At 34.2% G+C, this 13,068-nt stretch overlaps 4 protein-coding genes across 4 annotated transcripts; 1 reads left to right on the forward strand and 3 right to left on the reverse strand.

The window, feature by feature from the left end:
* Positions 1-323: 323 nt before the first annotated feature.
* Positions 324-743, reverse strand: LOC140815999 (uncharacterized). Its single transcript, XM_073175066.1, has one exon. It carries the CDS (start codon positions 741-743, stop codon positions 324-326), a length of 420 nt encoding a protein of 139 aa, XP_073031167.1.
* A 69-nt stretch (positions 744-812) lies between these two features.
* On the reverse strand, positions 813-1,913 carry LOC140816000 (uncharacterized). Its single transcript, XM_073175068.1, has one exon. The coding sequence runs from the start codon at positions 1,911-1,913 to the stop codon at positions 813-815; it is 1,101 nt and encodes a 366-aa protein (XP_073031169.1).
* LOC140816001 (uncharacterized) lies at positions 1,913-2,386 on the reverse strand. Its single transcript, XM_073175069.1, has one exon. The coding sequence runs from the start codon at positions 2,384-2,386 to the stop codon at positions 1,913-1,915; it is 474 nt and encodes a 157-aa protein (XP_073031170.1).
* Positions 2,387-6,721: 4,335 nt separating this feature from the next.
* LOC140816315 (uncharacterized) lies at positions 6,722-10,397 on the forward strand. Its single transcript, XM_073175505.1, has 2 exons — positions 6,722-6,824; positions 6,950-10,397. Exon 2 carries the CDS (start codon positions 6,959-6,961, stop codon positions 10,109-10,111), a length of 3,153 nt encoding a protein of 1,050 aa, XP_073031606.1. The 5' UTR covers positions 6,722-6,824; positions 6,950-6,958; the 3' UTR covers positions 10,112-10,397.
* Positions 10,398-13,068: the final 2,671 nt, after the last annotated feature.

Consider the following 13,068-nt stretch of genomic DNA (forward strand, 5'->3'; position numbering starts at 1 on the left):
GAAAATATATTTTAAACATGCAAGTATGCACAGCGTAATTAGTTCATGCAATTAAAATATTTAATTAAAATACAAGAGAATTTAATAATTCAAATGCATGTGGTTCACGTGGACCTTCGAATTTTCGGGGCTTTACACTATGATTCATCCAATCATCACTAATTCGATTGCGCAACTTGTCTATTCTCATGGCAGAAAACACCCTCTCTACTGTCACCGTTGCAACGGTAGAATTAATGCCAATGTCAAAAGCTTATAAACCAATGGTTACACCATATTTTTCTTTGACATAACTAACTTCTCTGAAAGATCACCAAGTCATTTCAATCCTTGAAATGCTTTTTTAGAACGCATATCACAAATATAAGTTTCAAGTTGATAATCAAGTGTGATGAGATCAAATCTTGAAAATCTTGTGGATAAAATCCAGCTAATTGCATCAATTTTTTCTTGTCAAAAGCATAAAACACGTTTTGTGGACACAAACAAGCTACACAAAGGAGTAACTCTACACCTGCCTCTGAGAAACGATCATTTAACTCTTGAAGTTGCACGTCGATAACACCATAAAATAAATCCACAAGATAATGATGAAAATTTGTCACTTCTGGTGGATTACGATGGGGACGGCCACGTGGTGCCCAACGTGTGAACATATCATCCATTTTGAGAACATCAATGTAATGTTGCTCACAAAACCGGTGAACCTTTTCTAAAAATGAATCCCAAGCATCATCTCTCATTTTTTGGAGTCGGTGTTTACATATTTGTACCAAATCCATTGCATTCACAATATACTGATCTTTATTTTTTTACAATGTTGTCGACAATTCACTCGAAATTCCTAAGACATGTTTCATCAAGTGTAGATTGAATGCAAAATCAAATAAAAGTACTAACACTAATAAATTAAATGCTTCAGTTTTTTGATCAGGAGAACTGGAATCATCTTCTGAAATTATTTCAAGCACATCAATGACAGCAGAGAACATGGAAATCAAGCTTATCAAAAAATTGTAATGTGACCCCCAACGTGTATCCCCAACACGTTGAAGGGTAGTTTCTTGATTAAGTTCCCGACCACTTGAAATCTCACCCCTCTCCAATGCCTCGACAATAAAATCTGAATGTTTCTCTCGAAGAAGATCAGAACGTTTGCAAGATGCTCCAACAACATTTAACACATCACCAACAACATGAAAGAAATTATAAATCGGAAGATTTTTCTTGGCCACAACTATAAGAGCTAGTTGAAGCTGATGGGAAAAACAATGTATGTAAAATGCACATGTGTTCTCCTTTAAAATGAGTGCTTTTAAATCATTAAATTTACCCTGCATATTACTTGCTCCATAAAAACCTTGTCCTCTCAACTTAGACATGCTCAAATTATATCGAGAAAACATCTTATCAATAGCCACTTTAAGTGAGAGTGATGTAGTACTGGTAAGATGTTCAATCCCGATAAAGCGTTCATTTACATGTCCACTACTATCCACATAACAGATAACAACTGAAATTTGCTCCTTTGTTGAAACATCACGAGATTCATCAACTAAAATAGAGAACAATGAAACACCAACATCTCTAATAATAACATTAATCGTTTCAGTGGCACAAGCACTCACTATGTCCTTCTGAATATCAGGTGATGTCAACTTGAAATTTTTAGTAGCAATTTTCAATTTCACATCATTAATCTCTTTATTATGAGCACCTAAAAATTCCAATTGGACAAGAAATTTGCTTGGATTAAGAGAAATTTCAGTTTCATCATGAGCTCGAAATGAATGCCCTTGTCGCAACAAAACTATAATACAATCAATTGAAGCATTGAGACATATACGATAATTATTCCGCATTTGCTTTGACTGTTTGTCCAAAACTGATTGAATGTGCTCATCTTGATTCATCAAGTTTCACAATTCATTCGAACTTTATGATGTTCGTTGTCATGCTGGCCAACATGAATATTTAACCTATCTTTACACTTCCAATTTGTGAATCCTTCATTAACAAAAGCCTCCCCTCCTGCTTGATTTCCCTTAGTTGTCTTGAAGAGATAACAATACAAAAAATATGCGGTATCTTTTTCTACACTATACTCCAACCAATCACCAAATTCATTAAACCATGAAGGATTGAACCGTCTACATTGGCTTACTTCAAATTTTCTTTTTGGAAATTCATAGCCTGAAGGTTGATATGGAACTTTTTGCAAATATACCCTTCGAACTTGATCGTTAATATTAACATTATATTCACAAATTGGAGTCCTAACTCCAGGATCTTCCGGTAGTTGTGAGAAATCAAATTCTTCAACTCTAACATCTCCAATGCTTTGTACTTCTGGTCCTGGATCTTTTCTTTTAAAAAATCTATGCATCATAAATATTGATTTCCTGATAAAATAAAAAAATTATAATACGTTTAGCTTTATATATATATATATATATATATATAACAACTAACATTAATTTTTTTTAAAAGTCGTTATATTTTTTATGTAATGTTTTTCTAGTTTAATACTTCACAAAATGTGCCAAGATGATGGGAAAATACAATGTTGAAACAATTACAAAGCTATCATTATATAAATTATAATCAATATCGATCACCACGGTATTAAATAACGACCAATAGATTACATAAAATAATTAGAGGCGCAAATTAGGAACAAATGGAACACACTAAATAAGGGAAAAACAACATCAAATAAATATTAAGATAACAAACACCACTTTTGAAATTATATGAAAATAAAATGAAAATTAAAGCATAAAATTAAAGGTTCTGAATTTATACCTAACTCCACATATTTAAAGCTAATCAATTATTGAAGCCCTCTTCGCCCCTAGTTGTCGTCCTGCCATATGCTTTGACCCAAATCCAAGACTTTTTCAGTTCTCTCGACGGTGTAATTCTAGGCTTCCACTATGTGAAAAATGACATTTTACTTCGCCAGGCGTTACTTCGGCAAAAATAAATTACGAAGTAATACATTACCAATAACTTCATTAATAACACAAGCGAAGTAAAATAATATATTTTACTTTGGATGTTTAAAAACACGGGCTTCACTGTATTTTTTTTTATATATTTTACTTCGGCATATCAATTTTGATGAAGTAAAAAATAATGAAAATACGACCTAGTGAAGTAAAAAGATTAAAACATGCGACGGGTTTTTTAAACCGTCGCCAAATTTTAAATCGGCGACGGTTTAATTTAACCCGTGTCAAATAAAAACCGTCGCATATTTAAAACTAGCGACTGTTTTTTAAAAACTGTCGCTATATTTAGCGACGGTTGTTATTTGACCGTCGCTAAAAGTAGCGACAGGTTAAAGTCAACCGTCGCCGATTAAAAATTTGGCGACGGTTAAAAGAACACCGTCGTCATTTTCAAAAAAATTCCACACCGGATATATTTCCCTCCATTTTAACCTCGCCGATTTAAAATGTTGCGACGGTTTTTATTAAAACCGTCGCCTTTTTCAAAAAAATTCAATCCCGCCTATTTTTCCCTCTATTTTCTTCCACGACTCTCTATAAATACATACAAATTCTTTCCAATTTCTTCCACTTCACTTCACAACAATTAAAATTTTTTCTCACTTACACAATTTTACAACTTCACAACACTTAAAATTTTTATCACTTACACGATTTTACAATTTCACAACACTTAAAATTTTTATTTCTTACACGATTTTACCACTTTACGATACTTAAAATTTTTATCTTTTACACGATTGTACCAATTCATAACACAGATTTATTAATTTTTTTATATTTTACCGCACCAATTCATAACACAGATTTATTAATTTTTTTTTAATTTACCTAACATATTAGCGACGGAACTCATATGAACCCCGTCGCTAAGTAGCGACGGTTTTTGATATAAATTCCGTCGCACACTAGCGACGGTATTTAACATTACTTCTGTCGCAAAATAGCGACGGTTTGAATTCTGTCGCACAATAGCGACGGTTTTGAACATGAATTCCGTCGCTAAATAATAATTAAGAGGAAGTTATATGATATACTACTTCATTATTCACTATAATCGATGAAGTAAAACACATTTATTACTTCGACACCAGTCCAATTCTGGACCGGTTTTTCTCCCAAAACCGGCCAAAAGACTTCGGTATTTTCAATACTACAACTTCGAGTATTATGCGAAGTAAAAGATACATCTATTACTTCACGTCCATATACTTCGACACTTAAGTATCCTATTACTTCAGATATTATTTGAAGTAAAAAGTGAATTTTGGCATAGTGTTCTAGCGGAAGGAACTGTATGTATATTAATAAGAGCAGTAACTTACAATCTAAAGAATTAGGAAATAAATTTATAAATATATACACACACTAACTGGGTGTGTGTAAAATAATATGAGTAAGACTTATAAACCAAATGATAACAAATACCACAACATAAACGAGTTGATTCATAACAAACTTTATAAAACCAACATAAAAGTATCTAAATATATAAGCATCCATCATGAAAGTTAACAGAAAAAGTTAAATGATTTCAGTCGTAGAAGAGAATTTACAAATACCACAGGAAAAATCCATTGTCCAGTAACAACAAAAAAGCAAAATATTTGTTACATATTATGTTTTACATAATATGTAATAAATATTTGAAGTATAATTTTTTTTAAAAAAAAAATACTCTAAAGACATCTAAATGTTACTTGATGATTATTTTTGATCGTAAAAAACTTCTAAGATTTATAAATTTATTCTTAATTTTTGTATTGTTTATCTATTCTTTAATTTATTGATTAATTTGATATTTTTATAAATACTAAAAATGTTTTTCATTCTTAATCTATTACTAAAAAAATAAACCTCGTAAAATCTTGAAGCTTGACATTGCCTGTAAATTATAGTAAAAATAAAAACAATTTTTCACTTATAATCTCGTACTAAACTAACTTAAGTTTGTAAATGTAGAAGCTTGACATTGCCTTCAAATCTTTGAAACTTGACATTATTGATTCCTCACGTTTCATACTTTTTAGAACACTTAGGATTACAATATTATAGGGTACCAATAATGGCTAATGTTAAAAGTATATTTATCCTCAATCGTCTTTCTTGTCGGATCTGCAGGGTCATTAAACATAATATTAATCGATTTCATAGTCGTCCTAGTTCTTATATTAAACATTCGATAGGCACGACTATTAGTTGAATATCCAAGGAACAAACACTTGTCGCTCTTAGAATCAAGCTTAAACATTCGATAGACGATGTGCTCCGTTTTTTTTTTTTGCTCTCTCTCGTCTCTATACTTTGCAGCATATATCCTTCAATATATATAGTCTCTTTAACCTAGAGATGATTATTTGAATAGATACACACAAATCATGGAAACTATAATTTTATTAAGAATAAAATCTTTTAAATAAAAAGATCATAACCAAATGATGCGAATCTTCGTACGAAGAAAGGCAGACAATATTAAATTAGAATAGCGCCCTCAATTCAATAATGAACAAGGATCGTTGTTGTGTTCCGATCTTTTGATTCAAGCAACACGACCTTCACCCCTAAACTGCGAGGTTTAGTAATAAATTAAAGAATCACAAAGAAAAACAACTGAAACTAGACGAACATTCAAAAAACTCATCTTTGACAATCTACGAAAGAAACGATTGACAGACGTCAAAAAGTAAAACTTTGATAAGTATGATTTTGAATACAAAGCAAAAACCTTGAAAAAGTTGAGAGAAAACTCTAAAATTTTGTATAAACCAATGTTAATTCTATAATTCGTGTTTACAATGGATTATATAATAAAATACAACAAAATCGCAATCTAGGGTTTCCATAACTAACCTGTGAGACGGGTCAAATCTACCCATATTCACAATAAAAAGTAATATTTTAAGCATACAAAATTATACTTTTACATGGATGAGCTAAACAAGATATCCGTCTCACAAATTCGACTCGTGAGACCATTTCACACAAATTTTTGCCATTTTATTATTCATCCCATTGTTAAAGTCTAAATTACTTGCAAAAGTCTAAACTTATTAGACACTCTTAAAAATCAATAAACATGTAAGACTCATTATTCAAGATACATTCTCATTATTTTATGTGTAAGCTTTCAAGAAACATCTTTAAATTATTTTTTAATTTGAGTGTCGAAATGTTTACGTCGGGATTGTGTTCGTGACGTAGGTGAAAACCCACGAAAACTTAATTTTTCCGGATTATTTGAACCCACCCGTTAAGAGGTAAAGTACCGATATATGATTGTTTGGATATGCTTATCCGAACAATTATATATTTTTTTTTGTCAAACCACATAAAATTCAATAATTCAATTCCAACAAGTTATTTCAATCAATTCATCCGCCAACCAGTTCTGTCGTTTGCAAATGTGTTGGTTTTTTTTTACTAATTGTGTCGGTAGAGTACTTAGCTCCGTTTATGGTATACAATAGAAAACAAGTACTGTCCCATGAGATTCACCATCGTGGGTCCCAAAAATCTTTCACTGAAGATTGAGGTGCGCCTACTTGTTTCAGAATATATCTTTTAACGAGTGATGAGGGACATATTCTCGATTGATTACAGCATCTGAATCATATTATAAATCACAAAAAAAAAAAAACGTAAAAAGTCAATGTTCTTAGGCAATTTTCATATCAGTCATCATGTTACAAATCTTTCAAATCTACCCGCATAACAATAATAATCCATAATTTGGAACTAAACCAGTGGAGTTATCACGTTAAAACTAAACAATGTTTCGAGGATACCGGCGAGATCCCTCTTGAAACTCAGGTGCGTCTCCAAGTCTTGGCTTTTTTTAAAAAAAAATTTCAAGATTCGAATTTGCCGAGGCCCAGCTCAAGAATTCGAGCGAGAATAGTGTATGTGGTGATGATAGACTCGTCTTTGGTTCCAAGGGATTTCAGATGGATCTGTACACTTGTTCTGTTCAATCTGCAGTTGATGACTCTCTTCCTGGTTGCCACATTTACCTTCTGCTTGATCGAAATCTACTCGTTCAACGTGTTTGCTTTGACAGTCCCGTGTACGAGCCTGATGATGTGATATGGCCTGTGTGGTCTTGTAATGGATTGACATGTGTCACAACGAAATGCAAAAAACTGCCAACTTCTGGTACAGTTCTGGATTTGGAATGTTACAGCATAACATTTGGTTTCGGTTATGATGATTTGCACGATGATTATAAAGTGGTGGAAGTTTTTACTTTTGAGCATGTTCCAAGTGCAGGCCTACTAGAGACTCAGCTAAAGGTTTATAGTTTGAGGGCTAACTCTTGGAAGAGTTTGTCGAATTGGCACGGTGGATATACATTTGGTGGGTCTGGAAAGTTTTTGAACGGAGCCATATATTGGCCAGTCCACCACTTCGATGGACCGGTTGAGTGGGAGATTGTCTCTCAAGATCTTGCAACAGACACTTTTGCGGTGTTACCTTTGCCTGCTTTTGATGATGATGATGTCAAAGTCGAGGTGAAGGTTTTAGGGAGCTGTCTTGCTGTATGTTGTGAAAGAAACACTCACGTGGATATATGGTTGATGGACTGTTGTGTGAGAAAACTGTGGACTAAATTGGCTAGAATCCCATTCTTTTTGCATATTAGGGAGTATGAGTTTATAAGACCATGTCCATTGTTTCTGTCCGTGGATGGAAGGATGCTAGTTAAATATGGAACAAATTTAAGCTTGTACGATCCAAGGGATCCAAATATTCATCATTTTGGTAATAAATTTGAAGTGGAAGCTATTACCTACACTGAGAGACTTGTTTCTCCAAATTTGGAGGATGAAGTTATCCTTGGAAGTACTTTGCCGCCGGAAATATTTACAGAGATACTCTTGAGATTACCTGCGAAGTCTCTTATGCGCTTTAGTACGGTTTCAAAGGGATGGCTTACTTTAATTTCAAGTTCCCAATTTGCCAAGGACCACCTCAAGTATTCAAACAAAAGCGATGTGTACACTCATGATAGACTCATCTTCGGTTCCAGAACGTATCCAATGGACTTATTCAGTTGTTCTCTTGATAGTGCAGTGGCAGATTCTGTTTTAAGTGGTTACATTTACCCAGAAATGGATGAACATTTGCAGGTTCAGGCTGTGTGTTGGGATTATCCTATTCTCGAGCCTGACGATATGATATGGCTTTTGGGTTCTTGTCATGGGTTGGTTTGTCTGTCACTGCTTCCTAACACTGTGATGTTGTGGAATCCAACGATACAACAATCTAAGGTTTTACCAAATTCTGGTACAGATATGGATTTTGACTGTTGCGGCCTGACATATGGTTTTGGTTATGATGAGTTGCATGTTGATTACAAGGTAGTGGAGTTTTTCAGTTTTGAGCGTGTTACAGGGACACACGTGCTTGAGATTCAGATCAAGGTTTGTAGTTCGAGAGCCCATTCTTGGACGATTTTGTCAAATTGGCCAGGTGGTGAACCATTTGGTGGGTCTGGTAAGTGTTTGAATGGAGCCATACATTGGTCGGTCACACACTATGACGGACCGGTTGAGTGGGAGATTGTTTCTCATGATCTTGAAATGGACACTTCTACGGTGATACGTTTACCCAATCTTGAGAATGATGATGTTACAATCGAGTTAAAGGTTTTAAATGGTTTTCTAGCTGTATGTTGCGGACGAAATACTCACATGGATATATGGTTGATGAAGGAATACGGTGTGAGAGAATCTTGGACTAAAGTGGCTTGCACACCCTTCTTTCTTGACTTGATGGATAATGAGTACATTAGACCATGTCCAATGTTTTTGTCGACAGACAACAGGATACTGATTAATTATGGGCCAAATTTAAGTGTGTATGATCGTAGAAATCCGAATATTCACCATTTTAGTGATAGTTCTGAAGTTGAAGGTATTACCTACTCTGATAGCCTAATTTCACCAAATTTGGAAGATGATACAAGAACTGGAAGGACATTGCCCCTAGATATTATCATGGAGGTACTCGTGAGATTACCTGTGAAGTCTCTTGTACGCTTTAGCTCCGTGTCAAAAGGATGGTTTTCTTTGATTTCAAGTCCTCCATTTGTGAAGGCCCATCTCAAGATTCAAACCAAAAATGATATGCTCATCTTCGGTTCCAAAACATTTCCAATGGATTTGTACAGTTGTTCTCTTGATAATGCTGTCAAGGATCGTGTTTCTGGTGGCATCATTTACCCTATAGCCGATGAAACTTTATTGGTTCACCCTGTGCGGTTGGATTTCCCTTATTTCAGGGCAGATGATGAGATATGGCTTTTGGGTTCTTGCAATGGTCTGGTCTGTGTTCTTTTAACTCCTAGCACCATGGTTTTATGGAATCCAACGATGAGAAGATCCAAAGTTTTACCATATTCTGGTGCAAATGTGCTCGACCCCTATAGCATGACATATGGTCTTGCTTATGATGAGTTGCATGATGATTATAAAGTGGTGGTGATTTTCAAAGTCATGCTCGATATGGACACATACCAGACTCAACTCAAGGTTTATAGTTTGAGGTCCAACTCTTGGAAGACACTGTCAAATTGGCCTGATGTTGGTGACATATTTGATGGGTCGGGTAAGTTTTTTAATGGAGCCATTCACTGGTCAGTACAAGATCTGAATGGACCAACCAAATGGGCTATCGTTTCCCTTGATCTTTCATCGGACACCTTTGTGAAGCTGGCTGCACCTAATTTTGAGGATGATGATGTGAGAAATAAGGTAAACGTTTTACAGGGTTGCCTGGCTGTATCTTGTGAACGTGATACCTACATGGATATATGGCTGATGTACGAATACGGTGTCCAGGCATCGTGGACTAAAGTGGTTCGTGTCCTCTTTTCTGTGAATCTGAGGGAACATCAGCTCCTTGGCCCGACGCCAATATTTTTTAAAGAAGATGGGAAGATAGTATTCGACTATGGAACTTCATTGGCAGTATACGACCCGAGAAACGCTGAGGTTCATCATTTCGGATGCAGGCTTGAAGTTGAAGCAACAACCTTTATGGAAAGCCTGGTAGCACCTGATTTGGATGGTGATCACATCGGAAGGGCGTTGTGGTAGAAGAAAATTTAGTGACTGATTTGGTGCAAAGGAAGCTTTAATTTCTGTGGTTCGTTAATGTACAGTTGATGGTTTCTTCGATAAACTAGCATTTTTGTCTTACCAGTTATTCCAGTCATTTTTGTGTGGATTTGTGTGGATAGTGTGTGAAATATGGGACCAAAAGTAGGTGTGTATTTAGACTAATAAGATGATATGTGTAGTTGAAGAGGTGATTAATGTGTTGTTTGGATGGCACAATTTTATGTGTCCTGACCATTTATATATAGAATAGGTCTCTTGTGAGATGTTCTCACGAATCTTTATCTGTGATACATGTCAATTTTACCGATATTCATAATAAAAATAATACTCTTAACATAAAAAGTAATATTTTTCATAGATGATCCGAATAAGAGATCCGTCTTACAAAATACGATCCGTGAGACCGTCTTACACATGTTCTTGTCTTATATAAAATCATATATTGATGCTTTGTTGACAATAATTATTATTTTTGTTTTATTTATTGCTCGTTTAGTTAAGTAAAGATGACGGTTGATTGTATTTATAAAGAGAGAATTACTTTGAGCACTTGCAGTACAAGAAGTAGAAGATCAATAAATTAATGATAAGAAATTTAAAAATATATAGTTTTTCGTCTTGAAATCCAAATAAAAGAGTCAAATCTTAAATAGAAAAAATCAAAAGTGAAGTTTTTGAAAATTCATGACTATGATGAATACATGTTCTCCTTTTCATTTTCATAGATTTTTGTGCTATGGTTATTCTAGTTTTTCAGTTATTACATATTAAATATTAAAATTTGGATTTTAATTGCAAATAAATTATTTTGGAGAATGTTTACATATTTTTTTCCTAAATTAATTACTATTATAGGTGAATTTTTTTATACATATTTTAATTTTCGAAATCTTTGAGAATTTATAATTTATTTTAATAAAAGAAGAAAAATAGATGTTTATATTGTGGAAATAGATTTCTATATGTGAACATAATCATATAGTTATTTTGATTTTTTTCTTTAATTAAGAATAAAAATTAATATCGGTTGTAGTTTTATATTTTATTCTTAATATTTAATAAAAGATAATCATCTAAGTTAGGTTATGTTCATTGATTTTGTGTATGTAGTTCATAGAATATTGAAAAACTCAGTCTTTCTTAATATTATAGTTGATTTATTTATTTTAGATTTGTGGATGTCATACAAGCGTTTTGTGATTCCACGCGAGAAAGAATACTTTCTTATTTTTGTGTTTTTATGCCAGAAATATTAGCTTTGTTTTTCTCTACGAGTACAAGGTGCTCGATATCAATATTGTATAATCTTTTTTTCCGATCTTTCACACGGTATGTTTTATTAAGTGTAAAATATTTGCTCCACGGTCATTGATAATTTCTTCGCTTTATGCTCATGTGTTACTATTGCAAATAATTATAATCTGTTTAGTTATCAATCTTTATAATCTTTGAACTCCTAATATGTGTTATTTCATAGTGACATAAAACAATGTAATTATGAGACTTGGACAGTGGGGGAACAAAGCTGAACGAAAATATGGGTTCTAGAGTTCTAGGGTTTCGTTTGGATTTCCTTGAAGGGTGGGGGCTGCTGGCTGCTATTGAGGCATGTCCAGGAGTCCTATGAGGGTTGTCTTGTGGTACTAGATGTCACGCCCCGAAGCTCGAGATTTGACACCGACGTTGTTTAACAATCACACAATCGAAACAACAAGTCTTTCGTAGCACAGTATAAACCGAACTAGTTTATATATCATAATTTCAACCCAAAGGAAACATTGTCTTTTACAACCAAAATCACTAAACGACAGAAATAAATGTGGAAGCGTACACAGTAATAAGCAATAACTCAAATATAACTACTACTGATCTCGCGAATCACCAGCCCCAAAAATGTTCCGATTCTTCGTCCTCAACCTGTTCTACGGACTTATGGACATTGAACACAACATAAAATTTTTATAACATTTTGTAAACATACATATAAATACAGCATGCTTTTCATAAACGTAACATCGTATCCGTAACATAACAACACTGCGATTTTTCACCTTTAACAGTTTACTGACGTCAGTCCCTAAGTTTTAATCCTCTAAGGGGCCGAGACCATAAAACGGTTCTATCCCACCGTTAAGGGCCATATGTTGGAATTCCACCAATTTTCAGAGAATCCTCACAGTGCCAAACATAAACGTACCAAAATTTCATAAAAACGTATAGACGGGAGACGGAGCTCGACCGAATTTTTAAAAACGGGATATGCGAAAACCGAAATTTTTATACACATAAAACCGAAAGTTTAAGCATTTAAAACAGCCCACTTACAGTATAATTGATGCTAAAGACGCGGATGCTCGGCTTGGAAATAGGGTCGTTTCTCATTCTTGCTCGAACGGCGCTTCGACTTGGTTTCTTAAACGATTTTTGGGCAGAGTTTGGCTAGGGAGTTGCTGAAATTTTTCGGACCTTTCAGCTCTGAATTTTCGAGAATTTGGGTGAGTTGAGGAGTGGGAGTGATGGCATATTTATAGGTGAAGGGAGGGGAGCTAAATTAGGTACTCGAATCATAACAAAATCATGCCAAATCACATAGCTTGCCTTCAATATTCCTTGCTATTTTTCGAAAATTCAGCTACTAAAGTTGTGAGATTCATTCTTGATCTCAATTCCCTCCAAAATTTCGAAAATATGGTGGCTATGGTAAGGATTCTTTTCTTTGTGCACAAGTTTGATGATTATTTTCAATTTACCTTGTATGCTTCCTTGTACTCACTACAACAAAATGCCAAACGACAACGGATAAAATCCGTTGTCGTTAGGCCATTTTCGACTGTTGTAACTGAGGGTGTTTTTGAAAGTGTCTTCAACGACAACGGTTTTAAACCGTTGTCTTTTCTACCAACGACAACAGTTTTGCAACGGTGTTAAACCGT

Source organism: Primulina eburnea, chromosome 16 (assembly GCF_022965805.1).
Source record: "Primulina eburnea isolate SZY01 chromosome 16, ASM2296580v1, whole genome shotgun sequence".
In the NCBI taxonomy this organism is placed as follows: Eukaryota; Viridiplantae; Streptophyta; class Magnoliopsida; order Lamiales; family Gesneriaceae; genus Primulina; species Primulina eburnea.

What these genes read in the sequence shown, in the direction of transcription:
- LOC140815999 (XM_073175066.1), bottom strand. Translation starts at nt 743, where the DNA reads ATGAGAGATGATGCTTGGGATTCATTTTTAGAAAAGGTTCACCGGTTT.
- LOC140816000 (XM_073175068.1), bottom strand. Translation starts at nt 1,913, where the DNA reads ATGAATCAAGATGAGCACATTCAATCAGTTTTGGACAAACAGTCAAAG.
- LOC140816001 (XM_073175069.1), bottom strand. Translation starts at nt 2,386, where the DNA reads ATGCATAGATTTTTTAAAAGAAAAGATCCAGGACCAGAAGTACAAAGC.
- LOC140816315 (XM_073175505.1), top strand. Translation starts at nt 6,959, where the DNA reads ATGGATCTGTACACTTGTTCTGTTCAATCTGCAGTTGATGACTCTCTT.